The following is a 20,440-nucleotide window of genomic DNA, read 5'->3' on the forward strand; positions in this document are numbered from 1 at the left end:
TATTTTCTTTTCTTCTGACTTATTGTGTGGTTCTATGATCAACATAACCAGGACCATGGATTGTAACTTAGAGCATAATATTATCTCACTAAATAATGTCAAGTTCCATGTATTCTAATAGAGCTTCTAGTAGACAGTAGCTGGGAGAGGGAGTAAAGAGAAATACAACAATTTTTATATCTTAAGGCACATGTGGATCACTTCCTAGTCTACTTTTGCCCCTTATACCTTTGCACTATCATTTGTAAAGATGGATAATAGCATTCTTTGAGATTCACCCAAAATTATTTGACTGCCAGATGAAATTAAGGATATAAAGACAAGGTATGAAAATATTGATCATAACAAATGGTGACCTAATCTTCTACAAGACCTCCTTCCCAACCTTCCTTAACACCAGTATCACTCTTCTGTTAATTGCCTTGATTTGTTCTGTATATATCTTGCTTATACAAAATTATTTTCATATTGTTTCTTCAATCAGACTCTGAGCTCCTTGAGAGTAGAAAATGCATTAATTTTCTAGTTTTATTAATTTGTTTTGTTTTTACTTTCTTTGTATCCCTAGCACTTGGCATGGTTCCTGGAACATAGTAGGGACTTAATAAATGCTTGTTGACTTAACTTTACCTTAGTATAGGGATCACTGGCCATCTAAGAGCTGCCAGTACCTCAGAGGAAGATAAGCAAGATCTCTCACTTTCACATACAAGCTCAGTGAGTAATGATAAGTAAAGCTCACATACAAGTAAAGCTCAATAAAGACTGTGAAAATGTCACTATTTCCTTCACCTGCATATCAAGAACATTAATGGTCCTGGACACCAGGACTGGAGACAATCTCTGTACAATAAAGTATCAGAATTTGTGGCTTTGCTTAGCAGATCAGTCAAGACCAAGAGAGAGCCTAGGGATAAATCAAATCACAAAACTCATGAGTCTTTGGAAGTCACTCTAGGGAACTCAATCTTTCTGAAATTTAAGGAGTTGAAATTATATTTTTCCCATCATTACCTAGCCTCAGAATCCTTTTTGTCAGAAAAGTTTTATCAGCAAGTATGGTCACAAGAACAAACTAGACATCCTACTAATGGGAATAGATGCCTATAGGTTAGAGGATGTCCCTTCTTTGTCCTGTGAAGAATATGAGCAAGGGAAGAGTATGGACAGCCCAATTGGAGAATGCTTTGTGTGACTGGGAATCTGCTATTTTTCCCAGGGTTAGTAGGGGATAGTCCCTCCCCATGGTAATTTGGTATATTTGTAAAAGCACTGGGCTGGGAGACTGACATATATAAATGTGAATTACTAAGGCTAACTCTGTGATCTTAGGCAAGTCAGTACACTTCCAAAGGCTTCAACCCCTTCCCTCATCTGAAAAACAAGAAGGCTAGATAAAATGTTTCCATGATTTTATACAATTCTGGGAAGCTACTAATTGCACCACAATTTTGGAAAAAGTATTCTTTTTAAATAGCAATTCAGATTTATGATTTTAAAGAAAAGCATAGCTACTCAATACATATCTAAATACCAAACTTGGAAAAAATTAATAAGTAAAAAGCACTGTTGGTCCTTCTAACAATATTCTTCCAGCAACTCAGCTCAGTAAAAAGCCACCAATCTGAATGTTTGATGAACCCAGCCAGGAAAAACAATTTTTAAAATTGTGTAAGAGCTATTCAACATACATGATTTTCCCATCGTAGCAATACTTAACCTCAAAGTAAAAGTTTTACTTTATTGGGGGGAAATAGGTTGCCCTCTTAGCCAATTGACCAACTTACAAACAAGGTAAGGTTAGCCCTCTGTCTAATGAGTAGGTGCAATAAAAAAGGTTTGGTCAGCCAAAACTAAATAAATAAATAACCTTAGACTCGAAAAGTCTTACTACTAGTGATTCAAAGTGTCAATCATATTCACAGCCATCTCTAAAGGAATTAATTTTGTCAGCCATTGTTATCATTTAAAGTGGATTTGTAGAAGCCATTACAGTGACGTATGCTCTTCTCTATGCAAAGTAGTGACAACATCCAGGGGACATATCACAAGCCTAAATTTTTAGTTACTAGATTTAAATTGGTATGGAGTTTTGTCCACTAAGTATGATCCTCTGACCCGCAATTTTACAACTTTTCACTCTCTGCTGTATAGCACCTCTCCCCTTCTGAGTTAATCATTTCTCTGCCTTTATCTGCCAGGAGCTCTTATCTCTTTTGCTGTCACTTTATAACAGGGTGCTCTTATCAACCTGCACAAAATCACGTGATGGGGTCAAGCCTATCATAAGTTTCAATTCCTCTGATTAGAGACCATCATGAAACTGGATCCATGGTTTACAACAGGTCACTAATGTTGGAAAAAAGTACAGAGTCCAGTGAAAGACCTGCTTGTTACTTTCTGAATTCTTGAACATTTGTGTGTGTGTGTGTGTGTGTGTGTGTGTGTGTGTATGTGTGTGTATGTATGTGTGCGTATGTGTGTGTGTGTGTGAGGTGGGGTTGGTTAACTTTCACTGAAAGTTACTGTAGTCTGTAGTATCTTCCCCAAGGCCAGAAAATTTGACAAGCTTCACCTTTGTCTTCCTCAATGGTATATGCTTTAAGTCCAAGAGTGACCTATAATTATACCTAAGAATGTCTTCTAGTTCTGATACTGACGGCATCCAGGAATCAGTAAAGCATGGACTAACGCCTATCAGTAAGTACAAACTACTTCACTTGTGATGTATCTGCTTTAATGTAATGAAATCTTATCAAGTGAATCACCTTTGCAAATCATTGCTTTTCACTTTGCTGTTGTTGTTTTTACAAAGTTGAACTTCCTGGAGTTAACAAGCATATAGATTGTGCTTGTGTATCTCAAGAATTTTAAAAAAAGAAATTAATTATTTCAATAGATAAAAATTCTTTCACTATATCCAGAATAAGTGATTTTTTCATCTGTCATATGTACTAGCCTAAAGCAGTTGGAAAATATAATTCATAACATGTCATCTCCACTTAGACTATTGTTCTTTAATAATCATTTTAAGGATAATTGTTTAAGGATAAAAAGATTGAATTTGAAAATAGGCAGGTGTTCAAGACTAATCATTTGGAGTGATTATCAAACAGTCAAGTATAAACAACATTTTTTTTTCAAATAATACTTGCGAACTCTGTAGAATTTCTTTTGTGTTACAGTATTTGTGTCCCAGCATACTGACACTTTGATGAAAACTTATAGTGTGTTTCTGTCTTTAAAAACATGGAGCTTTGTTAAATCTAGGCTTAACTTAGTGTGAAAAAATTAATAACCACGGATATATTATTTAAGATGAATTAGCTCCACAGTTAAAGGACTAAGAGAAGTTATTTGGAGGCTGGGCTAATTGGCACATTGTCTATTCTTCCTTGGCTTTTGAACATTAATTCTAGGACAAGTATTCCATTCTAGCAGCATATGTTATACTATCTTGGACTTTCAGATTGGTCAGAATGCTGTTTCTTTCTGAAGTTTCAATTCGCCTGTCATGAGCTTCACAAAGTTTGAGTTCTTAGGTAACAAGAAGAGAAATTAAAGAGTCTTCTTTTTATTTCTTTCTGTTTACTATAACAGACTGAATCCACTAAATGCTATTTTTTTTTTTTTGAGTCAACAATGCCCTAAAACATATCACTTAAGGAAATGGTTACAAAAATTTTGTATTGTCCTCAGGAAAAAGTCAGAAGAGGCACACAGTGCAACACAGACTAGAGGGATTTAAGGAAGCAAAGAAGAGGAAGGAAGGAAAGAAGGAAGGAAGGAAGGAAGGAAGGAAGGAAGGAAGGAAGGAAGGAAGGAAGGAAGGAAGGAAGGAAGGAAGGAAGGAAGGAAGGAAGGAAGAGAGGGAGGGAGAGAAGAGGAGAGGGGGGAAGAAAGGGGGAAAAGGGGAAAAGGAGGGGAGGGAGAGAGGGGGAGAGGTAGAAGGAGGGAGAAAGAAAGGGAGGGAGAGGAAAAGAGAGAGGGAGAGAGGGAGGGAAGGAAGGAGAAAAGGAGAGGGGGAGAGGGAGGGAAGAAGGATAAAAAGACAAATATATGGAAAAGGGAGTTGAAGGAGACAGAGAGCATTCATTTTCACCAGATAAAACCTTCCTGTAGAGTGTAGTGCTCTTTCATCTGCATCTCCCTCCAACCATTTATTCCACTCAGGGTTGTTGAATCACTGGGACAAAAAAAACTCTAGAGAGATGTTGGAATGGTGTACAAAAAAAAAGCTCAAGTGCACTTAGGCCAAGTGTCTGTAACTCTGGCTTTAGGACCCTGGACTGAGCATAGTCTCAGGACTATGCCTGAGCAGTGTTTTGAACCATGCTACTTGGAGCAATAACAATGAACACTTTTATGGTGTTCCAGCTGAGAGCTAGTGACAGAAAGAGAAACCCTCAATCAGGAGAAACAAGGATCCACATTACAAATATTTTTGACCAAAAGACTGTAGGACCAAAACAACTTTCCCTGCTCTTCTCATACTCCCAACACACAAGTACAAGTACTAATTTATACCTCATTCTTCAGAGAAGCAAGACAATGAATGGTCAAGATTTGTTCCCTCAAACTCTAGGTCTGGGGCCAGGCGGAGATGAGGGCAGAATGGAGACATTGACCTGCTTCTCTGTGCTGCTTTGCTTTACTTTGCTGGATGTTCATCCTTAGAACTTGTTTTCTAGCAGGTGGAGGAGGAAAAAATGGTATTGTTCTGATTTGGAAAAGTTTGTGGGATGGGAGGGGTGAGATAGAGGAAGAAGTAGAGGGAAGAAAATTGATGCTTTTTTCCCCCTTTCTCTCTGAAGCCAATGGAGAACACCATTTCCCTTCACCTCTCTCCTATATCCCTGTCAGTGAGAGACAAAGACATATAGAGACAGAGGTAAAGACAGATAAACACAGAGATATTTACGCAGATTGCTCCAGGTGACTTTCCAAGCCACTTTAAAAATGAAAGCTTTCTCCCAGGCTAAGAGGCTGAGGATCCATTGGCCCAGGATCCAGTGCTACTTCTTCCTCTTCTATCAAAGGATCTGGGGAGAAGAGAGGCTCAAGTGGCAGGTCTCTCAAGCCGGCTGTGCCCCTGGGGCTTATCCTGACTGAGTTCAGACATCCGTACTCACTCATCACCTCAACCAGTGCCCACTCTCCCCAACACTCTGACACCTTAAACCTGTCCTAGCGCTTCCTGGCGCCAGACCTAGGTGGGAGATAGAATTCCACAGCCGGTTCCCCGGAACCAGGGGCCTCTCTTGGGGTCCAGTTCCATCTCAGAACATTTATACCTCCTTCTTCACTCTACTCCCATTGCAGTCATACTGGGCTATGTTCCAAATCAACCCAAAGAGCTCTAGTGAATTTAATATACAACCAAGTCAGCAAGAATTTATTAAGTACCTACTATATGCCAGCACAGATCTATACCAAACTGAAGTTTTATATAAAAGGTTCCAGGCTGATCTGAGCTGACAGCTTTTAGAAAAGAAATGAGGTAGTCAGAGGGTAAATGAAAGAGCATTCTCTTTCCAAAAAGAAAAAAAAAAAGTATTATGGTCCTTTAGTTACCTGCCTATGATTACCTGGTTCCAATTATATCCCTTATACTACTTTCAGAAGTTTGATGCTGTATTCTAGTTGCTTGGAACAGAAGCAAAATCCAAAGAGGGTTTGGGAGACAGGTGATTAGATCTGGTCCACTGTTAGAGGCTTTGTACTCCAAACATGCCATAGATTTTATAGACACTTAGATATAGATTTAGATATACAGATATGTAATTGTGTGTGGTTAGATATTTATGCAAAAGGATAATATGGAGGAGTATCCTTTAGAGATGTCCACAGTGGTGAAAAAAATATAATTAGAACTAGAAAGTTTATGAGCGAAGTTTACTCCTTTCATCTGGATGAAGAACACAGACTAAGAGACAGGAAACTATGGTTCTAATCCCAGTTCTGACACTATCTAGATCCTGTTAATTCTCTTCTCCGAACCTCAATTTCTCCCTTTGTAAAGTGACTATTATGGAGTAGATGACTTCTAAAGTGTCTTCCAATTCTAATATTCCATGATTCTGCGGGAGTACTATAAGTCTGAAGCTGATTTATCAGGAGATTCAAGAGTCTTTTTCTATGATTCTGCAAGCATTCTTTAGCTAATTGATGGATATATTCCTGGGGAAATATATGCAATAAAGTATTGCTATACTGTGTGTTATGCATTCTATTTTACTTATATATGTCATTAAATACTTTGTAAATAATGCATTACACAGAACACCATGCATTCTCTGAATGCAGTTATTTATATTCAATTACTTACCAATGTATAATATAAACAATGTGTTGCGCCTCACAGTTTAATGTTATCTCTCTGTACCTTTCCCCAAAACATGTTCCCATACACAACTCAAGAGACTTACTGGTATCCAGTGCCAAGAAAGTTTATCAAACTCTGTGCATATCTTGGTCTTTAAAAGAACATCTTACTCAGTGCAAAGTGAGATAACCAAGCGTGTCATCCTAACCCGGACCTAGCGTCTTTTTTACAACAGCTAAGAATGTCATTTACCCAAAGGCATTGGTTCCTTTGTGAGACTGCTGCAGCTCGCATCTCTGTCGTTGGAGACGAATTTAACAGCAATCTCAATCTCTCTCTCTCTCTCTCTCTCTCTCTCTCTCTCTCTCTCTCTCTCTCTCCCCTACTCCCTTCTCTCTCTTTCTCTTCCGTTCCTTTTCTCTTTGTCTCTCTGTCTCTGTGTATGTGTGTCCTCTCCTCCCTCCCTCCCTCCCGTCCCCCCTCTCACACCTCCTCCCTCGGTCCCTTTCCTCTCTTGCCTCTGCTGGGCTCTCTAAATTCCTTTTGGGAAAACAGCAAATTACTGTAATTGATTGCTTATTAAAAAAAAAAAAAAAAGTTTACTTATGAAAAAACACTGGAGAGGAGGAAGGGACGGAAGAGGCAGTGCACTGTGTTCTTCGAGACTTAAGAGAGGGAGAAATAAGAAGATTGCATGGTGACCAGTAAGGTTTCTCCTTTGAGTTGATGTCTCCTCTCAGTGCCTAGAACTGACTTTGATTTTCTTTGAACATGAGCAGAGCTGTTGGAAGAGCCGGATTGTGAAGAAACACACACACACACACACACACACACACACACACACACACACACACACACACGGTGCCCCAAGCCCATAGTCGCTACTTTCTTTAACTTGGAGCGGCGGAATCTGGCATCTCTCACCTCTTTGCATAACTCTCTGAGTCTCCGTACACTTATCTGGCTGTTTTTTTGTTTTGTTTTGTTTTGTTTTTTTACCATCCCCGCACTCTTATTGATTGAGCTTTGCTGGAAAGTTCTGTTCACTCTTCTGAGAATCCCTAGAGTTAGGAACTTTGGGGCTTAAGGACAAATAGAGTGGAAAGCAGGAATAAAGTCTGTCCACCATTAACTTGAGAAATTGAGGGACGGGAATGAATACAAGATGTTTTATAGAACAATTGCTCTAAAATTGAAAGCTTTTTTCTTTTTCTTTTTAACTTTTAGAAAGCGAAGAAAGAGACACACAAACTGACAGACCAACAAGAAGGGCTGATTTAGTCACTGTGACAGAGAGAGAGAGAGAGAGAGAGAGAGAGAGAGAGAGAGAGAGAGAAACAGACAGACAGAAGTAGGCAGAGACAGACAAGAGAAAGAGACACACAGAAAGACAGAGACACGGGGATATTCAGACATACAGAGAGATAGACACAGAGACGGTGACAAACAGAAAGACAGAGAGATGGAGAAACAGAGACAGCGACACAGACAGGGAGACAGAAACACACAGAGAGAGAGACATAAACAGAAACAGAGAGAGACACAGATAGAGAGAGAGTCACGGAAACAGAGACAGAGGAAAGGGGAGAGAGAGAGGGAAAGGAGGGAGGGAGGGAGGGAGGGAGGGAGGGAGGAAAGGAAAGAGAGAGGCAGAGACAGAGGCAGAGGCTTTCAAATTACAAATGACTTAGTTCAGATGGCCGTTTTGGTGGTAGCAACATAGTAGAGATGTTCTAAGAAGAATAATGTTCAGTGTTTGAGCATGACAACACAAAGGAAGGATTCGTGTCCCAATATGCGCGATTGCTTTTAGAATGATCCCCGAAAGATTGCAAGTTGAATAGTGATCATTCTCCCCTGCCTCCCCGAAGTAATAATTTTAAATTTCTCTTTCACATAAGTAATGGGTTTCCTGGGAGCTTTTGCTGGTATTTAAGGTTTTGGAGAGTTTGGGGTTGTTTGTTCTGTGCTTGCCCCTTTTTAGGGGAGGAGGGAGACCCGGTAAGGCAGAGGGAAAAACATGACATAGAAGTGTAGGTACAAGAATGTGGGTCTTCGGTAAGATATTTAAAGATATTGTTTTGGTTCCTCCTACTCAAGCCAGCTGAATAACTGACGCCCTTCACGAGGATCCTTGGACAGGGGTCAAAGGGAAAGAAAAGGGGGAAGAAAGGGGAAAGTAGTGAGGGGGTAGAGTCTAGGTCTCAATAACCAAGCAGCGCACAGAACCAGCCATTCTTGCGAAGGAAAATCTGTTGTAAAAATACTGCTTGCCTCTTAGTGCTAAGTTTCTCTAGAAATATTCCCAAGGTTGGTGGGATGTAAGGATAAACGTTAGGATACCGCAAGCTGTGTGGTCTCCAATGACAACCAGCAGAAGGAGCGAGACTGACAGACAGACAGGGTGCTGAAAGGGAACTGGGACGAAAGGCGAGGCATCTAATTGTTACAAAAGCTTCTGTGGAGCGCAGATGGCAGCAGAATCACTCAAAATGAGCTACTGAGTTTAAGAAAAGGGAGCTGGAGGGGGATTAGAAAGGGAGGGGAGGAAAGGGGAAGATGAAGGAGGTCGTCATAAGGACATCAGTTGCTGGGCGGAATGGGGGATGGAAGGATAGGAGAAGATAGGGACAGAGCACTGGAGGAGGTACGGAGCTGAGAAAGGAAATAATCTTAGAAGAACCATAAATGCATATATGTGTGTGTATGTATATATGTATGTATATGCATGTCTGTCCTGTTTTTGCCTACAGCATGGAAAGGTGCTGATGACATGCCCAAGCTAAGGCTTTCTGGTTCATACATTTAGATCCTGTTTTATTAACTCAGAATCTGTGTATGATCTGTCTTCCTTCTGCATACTTAATAGAGACCATCTCAACACCCCTTCCCCTTCTAGATTTTGACTCAGAAAACCTTATTGTGAATGAGTACTCTCCTGGAAAGATTAGCAGGCAGGGAACCATAAGGAACTTCCTGCAAACCACGTGAGGAAAGGAATATTGATAAAGCCAGCGAATTATTTTATTCATTGTTCTACTTCCAATTATTAAAATGGGACTAGAACCCAGAAGACAATGCCAAAAAAGCCCCAGTTTAAGAGAGTGATGGAATATGCAGCTTGGACCTCTTTTTTAAAGTCTTACATAGTAATGGCTTCAGTTAGAGACAACTTCAACAGCTAATCTGAGCAATATTTAGCTTCTAAAAGTAAATTGCAGTTCTCTACCTCTCCAGGTCCTATATAATTTTCTTCTTTTAACAAAAATGGTTTGGTTGGCCCAACATCAAAACCAAGTGCAGACAATCCTTGATCTTAAATCTTGATGGAAATGAAAACCTTCAAAATAGATCTTCAATAACTTATTTAATTCCAAATGTTTTATTGAATGCTGGTTACATTGGGTGGGATACAGAAGAAGCTTGAGTTGCCAGGTCATGTGTTCTCAGTCTAGGTGAGTTTACAAATTTTACACACAAATCTAATATGGGATCACAACACAGATGGCTTGGTTACTGTTCTTAGAGGATATAATATATCCTATTCAATAGGAAGCTTGGTTTATCATCATTAAATGTTTTCTAATATTAAATTTTTTGAATTATATGTATAAGTAAGTGTGTGTTATATGTGTACCTATATATGGATGTATTCCTCAGCAACTTTATAGTTTCTCGGAGCCCTGTTGATTGAAAAATGATCAGGCTGAGATAATATTCATTTATGATAAAGCAGAATGTAACTAATGTTCTGTGGTTGATTGTAGATGAATTGGAAAGCACATAAGCCTAGTCTTCCTTTTGACTGAAGATGAGTCATACATCTATTTACAATTACAGTAAAGAGGACAGATTGTGCTACCCTGTAAGAGCCCATTTCTTCCCCTCATACCCAGAGAATTTTCAAGACTTAGCAAGAGAGACCTAGAACTCAAAGTCCCCAACAAAATGCACTGATAGAGAAAGTGGGTGCACTGTCCTGGAACTTATGAATCTACACCAGCAAAAGAAAAGGGAAAATTCAGAGACTCTCCAGGAAAGTAGATATGTGTCTGGCCTTTAGGATTTTTGACATCAAGATAACCCAACAATGGCAGTACTGTTTTAGTGTGGGTGTGATCTTAGGTGTGGTTTAGGTTTGGTTTGGTTTAGTTTTTGCCTAAAGTGCCCAATTAACCTCTCCAACTCTACATTTTATGTTTCTATTACAATCATGGAAAATTTTTAAAATTGTTAATTGTACATTATAGATTTAGAATGAAAGACACTCTTCCAACAGCTTTTTGGGATAAGTAGGTATGTGGCTGACACTGGATTTTTAAAAAACTATGACTTTACAAAGCGAGATGCCACATGAAGGAAAGAAAAGGAGAAACGTGCTCCAGTTGAACGGAGAGACCCTTTCAGAAGCTCCTGGGATTGATTGCAAAGGCTGTTTAACAAAAACGTCCCATGGTACTGAAAAGTATTTCTTCCCCCTGAAACAAGAACTGGAACAACAGTGGTTGCAAAAGTGGAAGCAAAGTGGTTGGAGAACAGTTCATGGGAAATATTGATGACAATCATTATAATAATACATTGATAGAGCGCCATTAAGGTTTGCCAAGAGATTTTCTTCTTGAGAACCTTGGATTGTTGTGTATCGATAAATACATTCTTCAGAAGTCAGGAGTTCTTTGGGGCTCTTTACTGTACGAGCGCTTTCAGGCATGTGCCTCGGTGGAACACAAAACTGAAGGGGGAGGGGGGAATGGGGAGGAGAGAACCAGACGTGATCGCGAAGCTTTCAGTTCCCGCCTTGGACTTCTGCGGTCTCATAGTGCGCTGATGTTTATATAGTCTCTGCTGCTCCTAGCGCTGTGAAAGTTGAGCAGACACCAGATACATGGTTAGCGAGAAAGAATGAATTCTCCTGTTTTTTCTAATTGTTCTAATTGGCTACAACTGGCGAGTAACATGGAGGAGGGGAGAGTAGATTCTGTGGGATGACTCCATGGGAAATAAATTTGCTGGGACAAAAGTAGAGCTTTTCTAGCTAAGCAAGAACCAGTGTTAGCTTTTTCGGGGAACCTGAGCTCAGGGTTCCTCTACCTTCTTTCCCCACAGCGCTTAATCCCAGCTGAAAGCGGGAAAAACTTACAGAGCACGTAAAGCGCCGATTGCGCAATAGATGCCGGGAAACTAGAACCACTCTTGAAAATCTTGACATTTCACTGCCCTGTCCAGGCTGCACCAGGTTAAAAGTCCTCAGGGTTGCGCGACCCTTCACTTATCATGTCAAGTACCGGCTGTTCTCAGTGTCCTCTCTGGAGTGCGGAGCTGAGGAAGTGAAAGGTTGGAGCGATAATTGGGGAAAGGGAAACAAGTGAGGGAGGGGCAGCTAGAGAAGAAATGGGGAAATGGATGAGGGGGAATGAACCAATGCAAGTATATATTGTGGGGTAAGAATGGGGGTGGGGGTGGAAGCGCAAAACAGATCTCCTTGGCTTCCCTGCTTTTAGTGTTAATGGAAGCCCACACATCCATTGCAGCCCGGTGAATGGATAAAATATTCTAGGACCGTGCTCTTAGGGCTAATCAAGGCTACGGGAGCCTCCCCAAGCCATCATCTTTTATAATTGGAACCGTCAATCAAGACCTTCAAGACAAAGTCAGAACTAAGACGGGGGAACTCAGGAGAGAAATCTTGATTGTAAGGAGGGAGGATGGGTGGAAAGGAGTGGGGGGGGGGGTGACTTTGAGAGAAGTTGGCAGAGAGGCCTAGAAGAAATGAGAGTGAGATGGTAATTAAATTGGAGCTTCCTCCAAGGGTTGCTTAAGGTTCCTGCTTCTGGGGCAGAGTTTTGAGCAACTCCAAGTTCAATTATCCCCAGAAACTAGAGCTCAGTCATCCCCCCTAGGCTGGGGGAGGAGTTTTGTCACCTCCACCTCCAGTGGGAAGTTACCTGTTTTCAGTTCGTACCCTACTTCTTGAGGGATGGGGTTAAGTTTTTGTGAATTGGTCTGTCTGATTCGGACTGTTCAGCAGTCTACAATTATCACCTCTCTATCTCGGCGTAGATTTCGCGTCTCCGCTCCGCCCCCATCTCCACCCCCAACCATTAGGTCCAAATCGTTCAAGTCAATGGCATTAGATATTTGCAAAATTTCTCAAGGTGTCCGTCCAGAAAAGCTAGGAGCAACCTGAAATTAGATTGGGGGATGGGGTGGGAAGAGAATCTGCAAAGAGAGTGGAGAGGGAAAGGCAGGTGCGGTGAAACTTGCTTCAGAAGGACTTGACTTGGAGAAAGAGATGGGGTGGGAAGCATGGCACATTTACGCTGCGATCCAATTTGTGCCCTATTCTGGTTCAGCATGCTATTTTAAGGTAAACCCAATGGTTACAGCAAAATGGACCGAGATAGGTAGTTGGAGAGTCTTACCTTAAAGTGATATAGAGGCGCTTCCCCATAGGAGGTGGTTTTAAGGAAGGAAAGGAACAAACTCACAAACTCGTCTTAGTTTTTCCCGGGCCTACCAGCCTTCTTGTGAAGACAGTCACAACTAATCTGTTTCTAGCCCCAAGCGTGACCAAGACTGCCCGAAGAAGTCCCAGGAACATGATTTGAGATTAACTGGAAAGGCTGACCTAAAAGAACTGTCCAGGCTGTCAGCCAGCCTGGGTTCCCTGGGCCTCGGCTTTCCATGTCTTTAGGTCCTTCTAGGCTCTTCTCCTCGAAAAAACGCTCCGCACATTAAGTTTCTCTGGAGCTAAGGATAGTAAACCAAGTCAGCTTCACGAGAGGCAGGACACTTACTGGCCGTCCTCTCCGTAATGTTACTGTGAGTTCTCGCGTTCTCCCTCCCATGGGTCCTGGAAAGTGTAATTTGCGACACGATTTGGTAAGGAGGGAGAAGAGGGGGAAGATTTACCCTCTAGGAAGGTTCATTATTGTAAAGTGATGGACTTGTGACTGTTTACTGCTATGATAATTACCATTCATTCTCAGCATCTATTGCGCTCTCCTTCGGGAATAAACTGGTTCTAGGTATCCAGGGAGTGGAGTGGGATGGGGTTAGGAATTGGGAAGTAACTGAGCTGCAGAAGCTGGTGAGCAATCCCAAAAGAGTTTTATTTTGTTTGAAGATTTTTGGGTTTTTTCCCAAACTCACTAGTTGAAGTTTTCTGACAGCGAGGTCGCTGGCTGATTGGAGGTGCAAAAACCCACAGATGGATCAGGCTAGTTACTGATGAGGGCACAACCCAGTAATCCCCATAGCTCTAACAGATCTCTCCTGCTCCGCTCCGTGCTCCGCCCCCAGCTCCACCATTCCCCAACTGTCCCTAAACCCCGAACCCCCTCTAATCCTCCGAGAATTTGGATCTTTGGGACACCCGACTCTAATCTACATGAGTGCCTCAAGGCATGATCTTCTCTCTCCATCGGAGAAGATGGTGTTGACAGTTTAGAAAAGGGCACTTTAACTGATTTAGGGAGGCTTTCTGAATTGCAATAAAGGGTACTTTTATGAGCTTTTTAAAATATTAATTAGTCTTCAAAGTTTGAGAGGAGACTACAATCCAACATTGCAGGACGAGTCAAAGCCATTGGTGACTAAGCTGCTGCATTTTGTTGTTTTAGGGGGCAATTTAATATTATCTGGACCATTTAGATTTAGAGTTCTAAGGGATCTCGGTGGTCATCGAACCTAATTCCATTTCACAGATGTAGAAACTGAGGTTTAGAGAGATTAAACTGATTGTCCATGGTCACACTGGGAGTATGTAGCAAAATCCGTATTTGAACCTCGTGTCCTTCAAATCCAGATTGTGCACTACAAGAAGTTGAAAATAGAATTTTGAAAGTCTGAGGCACTTAAAAAATCACTATTCTTTGAAATCATGATGTAATAGTAATAACAATAATAATCAGAAATCTGTGTGTTTGATTTTTTTTTTCTTTGAAACCTGACAAGTCGGCTAAAAGAACCACATTATATAATCTTGTGGCTTCAGAGACTTTGAAAAGAAAAATGAAAGTTGTCAGATGGAGAAGGGGAGTGTGTAAGCAGTTGGACCTACTCCATTTAATATAAAGATGCAGATTATGCAAGGCACTGATTCCAATATTTTTCTTTTAATGTTACCCTAACTAGTGGACAGTGAGGTCTTGAATGCATAATCCCACTGCCATTCAAATAGACTCCGTTTCGGATCTTTTGAGATTCAAATTCTTCCCAGTGTATTGAGATGGGCTGTAATAATTATGGGATCACAGACGCAGATCGTGAATATGAGGCATTTGGAATGCACGCAGAATGTTGGAAAGAATGTTTTCATCTTGTTGGGATGAGGTCTGAGAACTTTGAAGACATCGTCACTCACTGAATGCCGAGGCGGTGGTTGATGCTATTGCGTAGCAGATGGTCTTTAAAACTTCTTTAAAATGCTGGACCTCATGCAGATCCGTCCCCCAAAGAGACGGAGGCACCAGAATAAAAACTGAAAGCCCAGATTGATCTTTGGGTCTTTTATGGAAGAAAAAAAAGTTAACAAAATCTGCGAAATCTGAAGGTTCAAGAGCCATGTCAAAGGGGGGGGGGAAGGGAAGGGGGGTAACTTCCAAGGAAGCTCAGGTATAAAAAGAAGAAAGGTGCGAAAACATTTTATTGCCATCACTACCAGTCCAGTAAATGTTGGTTTTCACCTTGCTAGCCTGAGCTATGTTGTCCTCAAAGGTGACCTTTGAGGTCTTGCAGAGTCGGAGACCCATTCTTGCCATATGACTGGAGAGAGCGAGGCGAACAGTTTATGAAGCAAATGAGACCTTTGAACACACACACACACACACACACACACACACACACACATACACACACACACACACACCCTCGTCTCCTTGAATGAATTCAGTCCTCTGGGCCTCTTTACTTCTTTTAAAAAGGTTTCTCTCTACCTCGTCTCCCCCCCACCCCCAATCCAAGTCAGTGCCTTTTCTTTATTCCCCTAGACCAAATATAGATCACTTTCTTTGATTCCAGTACTCTCTTTAGACAGAGGTCGTCTCTTAAACTAGCAATAGGATCTCGGAATGATTTAGCAGCTACCCTGAGGGTGGAGGCATAAGAGATTGGAGGCTCAAGAGGTTGGGGCATCAGAGAAAATTACTGTGTGCAGCTCTTCCTCATTGGTTAAAGTCGTGGTGTCAGAACCCTGGAGTCCCCAACAGCCATCCACTCCAATCCCCACCTTTTCACCCCTTCCTCGAACCATTTCCCTCTATCCCCAGAACTTACCTCCCTCCTTCCCATCTCCCTCTTTCTCTCCCTGCACCAGCACCTCTGGGCTGAAAAGTGCAGCTTTTTGCTAGAGGAATAAACAAGGCAAGAAAATCAGATCCGAACTTCAAAACTCAACAGTTCTGAAAAAGAAAAAGAGTTAGAGGAGAGGGAGAGTTGAAGGAGAGAGAGAGAGAGAGAGAGAGAGAGAGAGAGAGAGAGAGAGAGAGAGAGAGACCCCTGCTGATCTTGAGCATGAGGGAAGGTGGGAGGGAGGGAGAAGAGGGGAAAGAGTCAAGGGAAGACCCTGTCCAGGAACAGCAGTAGTAAGCGGCAGCAGCAGCAGCCGGCAGCCGCTGCAGCAGCAGTCGCTGCAAAGAGCTCCCGGACTGGGAGCTCCGCATGGATCAAGCTCCGAGCAGCTGTAGTAATTGCTGTTGCGGCTCTAGGCAAAGCCAGGCTGCAGTGTCCCGGCTCTGTGCTCTCCGCCTAGCGCCTTAACCTGCGCTCCCCTTATTCTCAGCTCCAGGGCAGCGCGGGAGCAGAGGAGTAGGACAGAACGTACAGAAAAGAGCAGGGCAAGGCCGGACTGCACCGGGCAGGAGGGGTCCCGGAGGCCGGAGGCGGGGAGCAGCCGAAGCCGGAGGAGGAAAGGGGAGGGAAGGGGAAAGGGGTGGGTGATCCCTCTCTGATCGCCCCCGTTCTCCTGTCCGCTCGAGTTGAATCTGTGCTGCCCGTGTCCAGGTGCTGGGCTTCCGGACAGACACGGACCCCCCATCCCCGCCCGCAGCCGTCTTGTCATGCTACCCAAAGTGGAGACGGAAGCCCTAGGACTCGCCCGATCGCATGGGGAACAGGGGCAGATGCCGGAAAACATGCAAGGTAAGGCGGCACCGGTCGGCGCCTTCTCTCTCTCCCTTCTTCCCTCGTTCGCCAGCTCTGACTCCCTGGTGAGGCTCGAACTGGTCGGCTCGCCTTCTCGCTCGCCGGGCATTGTGACCGACCGACTCGGGTGCAGGCTATGAGCTGGTCTGGATCCCGGGTCATTCCCCCTCCCCAGGTACCTTCATAAAAGTTTATGGCTTCTGAGCAATTCAGGGTGCTGGCTGCCCGAGCTAGGGCTAATTACCGCTTCTAATTAACTGGAGACGTTGCGATCCTCGACCGGGAGACTTGGGGCTGGTCAGAACTTTAAACAGTAACGTTAATATTGATGATAATATTAACGACTCAAACAAACGAAGCTTTCCTTAGATGTGTGAGCACGTTCTTAGCCTGTGGGAACTAGTTAGAACTTTACTTTGGACTTCTAGAGTTCCCTGACTTCAGGTGAGAGAAGTGCTAGGAAAGGAGAGAATTCTACCTTAGGAAATTGCTCAGAAAAAAAAGGAAGGATAGACAACGAAGGGTGTCTTAAAGGCTACCCGGCTAAAAGTTCTGGGAGCTAGAACAGTTTGGGGCAACTTCAAAGCCATCTGAAGGGGTAAAGGGACCAGAAGGGCACCCCCTCCCGGACACAACCTAACGCCAAGGGAAAGGGTGGGGGGTGGGAAAGCCAGCGGATTAGTCCGATGCATTTAGTTCAATCAGAGTATTGGGAATATGTAAGTCCCATTTGTTTCTCCGGCTCTTGATTGCTAACAAGAAAACAAATAAATTCCACTGGCTATATTTTCACCGCACTCCTAAATAGCAACTGCAGATCTGGCTTGCATTAAAGCAGCTTAGAAGTTTATCGCAGTTGCCCTGGGGTGGGGGAGCGCGGGTTGGCTGGAGTGGGAGGGAACAATGCGAGGAAAAGTCACCGGTGCTCTTCCATCTTCACCGCCTCCACCGCTCAGGATGTGGTGTTTGCCTGGCCTGTGATCTCGGAATACTTCCTGCCATCCCCTTTTTGCTTACTTTAAAGGGACCGGTACTGAAAGCGCGGAGTTAAGAGCCAAGGTATAGAAGGACTTCGTCCCCTCTGGGCTCATAGGCGCTACACTTCGGCAGAAGGCCCAGCCTGAGTATGGAATTAGCTTGGGAGGGATAGGTAGTTGAGGGAGTGGGAGGCTAAAGTGAGTGGCCCTTCAGTTCCTGAAGGCAGCTAGTTATTTGAGGCGTTTTCCCACTTCATTTCTGAGCTTCACCGGAGAGCAAAGTGACTCACTTCTTTAGACCTAAGATCTCCTCCAAGACCAACCCCTGAGCATCAAAATAGGTGGCCCCAGACACCCAGTTGGCCACAAGTGACGAAAGCCCCATAAATGATAAGGGAATATACAGCGAGAGAGTCAAATTGAAGAAAGATTCCCGGTTCATTTCTCTTCCTTGAAAGGACTTGAGTTAAGAATGAGTTTGTAATCTTGGAGGTGTCACAAACTCCAAGTCTGAGTAGGAAGAGTTATTTATTCGTACTCCGTCCGTACTGTTTCCTAGACATTTTTTTTTTTTTTTAGTTTTAAAGAGGAAGAGGTACTCGCTACATTTAAAAAGGAAAAAAAGGAAGGAAGGAAGGAAGAGAAAAATAAAGAAAATAACTTTTTAAAAGTAATTCAAGACAGGATCCAATGCTTATTTTCTAAAAGTAGGACGGTTCCTCCCCTGTTAATGAGATGAGAAAAAGTTGGTTTACCATCCATTCCAACTTCTCAAAGGACTCGGTTGTGAGTTCTAACGACAGCTTGGGGTGGGAGAGGCCTCCTCTCGGTGTTACTAATTTTTATCAAACCCCCAACTTTGGTGGGAGACATAATCACGTTGGGAAGAGAAATTTTCGTTCCCAGCTATCTTCGGTGCTCTGAGTCACAACAAAACCGAGTACCAGGCAGGTGCTTGTTCAATGATCAAAAGAGAAATCCAAAGGAACAAGATTGTTTCCTCCATTGGAAAAGCTCCGCTAGGGAAAAAGACTCGGTTAGCTCGGTTCCAGATCTGCTCAGTGAGCCTTACTTAGTCCGGCAAGTTCTCTGACCGTCACTCAGTTTCTTAGTTTGCAGTCTTAGTCCCTCACTTCTCACGCAACATCCCTCTTTTTCTCTAGAGCTGTACAAGGACTCTAGAGCTGGAGAGGAAGCTTGACTTTGGATAGGTTCTGTTCGTCCAAGTTATTAAACATGTCTGATCAGGGTATGGTGACCCTGTCCATCTAGGTCACTGGGAAGTTCTGAAAAGTGGGTCCTCCTTTCCCCCTCCCTCCTGCGCCCGCACCCCTCCCCTCTCTGACTTTGGCTTTTTTCCGAAGCTTGAGAAGTACGCCCCCCCACCCCATCTTCTTCAAGTCGTGTTCTCGAAAGTGGGAGCATCTGACTGGGAAGCAGTTCGGCATTCTCTGAGATTCCTCCGATCTGTAGGGCAAGGATTCAGGGGACAGAGAACTCTTTAAGGTGAAGTCCACTTCGGTTTTTGGTTTGGGGTTTTTTTCCTCTTCCAAAAGTCTCATGAAAACAAAATCAAGAATCATTGGCAGCGATTTACGCATAAACAAACAAGTCTCCAACCTCTAACCTCGCAACACATTCTCCAAGCCGGAGGGCTGGGAGTTAGAAGTGGGGGATCCCGAATAGCAGCCCCCCACAGACTTTTAGTAGGCTCTCCGTAAGACGTGAAGAAGCTTTATTTCTTCATCTGCTTTTCCTTGAACCTCACAACCTCGCCGCCAGTCCCGCGGAATATTTCTCCTCCCGGCAAGGTGTAAATTTAATTCAGAAGCACTACTGGAACCTGAATCCTTCCCCAAGTCCCCCGCATCTCCGGGTGTCCGTCGAAGACATTTTTGAAGCGATCCTGGACTTTTCGCTATTGCTGTTGCTGCTGCGTGCTCCAACTTTGATATCACATTCTGCTCTGGAGACGTGGGACTTTTACCAGCTGCCCTAGATCCGAGGGCTCCCCCAAATCCACAGGCAAAGAGAACTTTGCTTGTCATTTACGAGATGACGGCAAATGGGACAGGTAGTTAGTGAAGTGTGTTGTGCGTTGGGGGTCATTGGAAGGGAGGAGGCGTTGGGGAGAAAACCTTTTTTCCCCTTTAGCGGGTAAACAAATCAAAGGAAACTTGTGCTGTTGCCCCGGCGTCGGTTTCCCCCATCCCGCCCCCGCCAGGCTGCAAAATGCCATTGATTAACCTAAAACAAACTTAGCTCCGGCGCTGTTTTCGAAGCAGGTCGGCAGGGGCCAAACTGAGCAAGGGCGGAATGTGGGACTGAGGAGAGGGATGAGCTAGGGGAGAGAGCTCGCCTCTACTTCGGAAGTGAAAGGGGAGGGTCCCCAGGAGTGGGTACCGGCAGAGCAGGGCATTTGCCCTTTAACTACTTTTCCCAGCTCTTCTTCCCGCTCCAAGATTTCTCCAGTTCGCTTAAGGCAGCATTCTTTTCTCCCCCTCCACCCCTCCACCCCCCCACCTTGGAAGACGGCAGCCGCCTCTTGTGAATGAGTATAATTAGACTGGGTAGTTGGAACAGGTATATGGATTTTTTTTTTCAGTGTCTACTAACTGCTGACCTTCCTGTTTATATTTTAAACATCTTTTTAACTACAGCTAGGCATTCGCTATAGGAAGTGAGTTACTTGATCCAGGTATGCTTGGTCCGCGCGTCTTTGGGAGCTGACTAGTGTTTAACTTGACCGTGGAAATCTAAAGGTGTTTGTATTTTGCTATGATTATCGGAAACATGTGAAATTCATTACGGGGCTTCAAAACTTCACCCCGAAACCAAACTCTTGTGTGTACTTTCCCCCCTACTTCTGTTGTGTTTCTTCGGGTCCTCTTCCCTCTCCTCCCTCCTTTCTCCTCCACTTTTTTTTTTTCCTTTTCACAGGAGATTTTCCACCGTGAGGAGATGAAAGTGTACATACAGAACAAGAGCCCTGTCG

General features: G+C 43.4%; 1 protein-coding gene across 4 annotated transcripts in view; it reads left to right on the forward strand.

Moving 5' to 3' along the window:
• Positions 1 to 2,344: 2,344 nt before the first annotated feature.
• The window catches only part of NR5A2 (nuclear receptor subfamily 5 group A member 2), a 176,065-nt gene continuing 157,969 nt past the window's right edge, over positions 2,345 to 20,440 (forward strand). Inside the window, exons 1-2 of one of the 4 annotated variants that reach the window (XM_003767555.4) lie at positions 2,345 to 2,700; positions 16,328 to 16,465. In XM_003767555.4, coding sequence (XP_003767603.2) covers positions 2,637 to 2,700; positions 16,328 to 16,465 — 202 coding nt within the window. In that variant the 5' untranslated portion in view covers positions 2,345 to 2,636. Of the gene's footprint in view, positions 2,701 to 16,327; positions 16,466 to 17,353; positions 19,520 to 19,540; positions 20,029 to 20,440 lie in introns of those variants that run through there. The other 3 variants (XM_023501855.2, XM_023501856.2, XM_023501857.2) reach the window with 3 other exon arrangements.

Source organism: Sarcophilus harrisii, chromosome 4 (genome assembly GCF_902635505.1).
Source record: "Sarcophilus harrisii chromosome 4, mSarHar1.11, whole genome shotgun sequence".
Taxonomy (NCBI): Eukaryota; Metazoa; Chordata; class Mammalia; order Dasyuromorphia; family Dasyuridae; genus Sarcophilus; species Sarcophilus harrisii.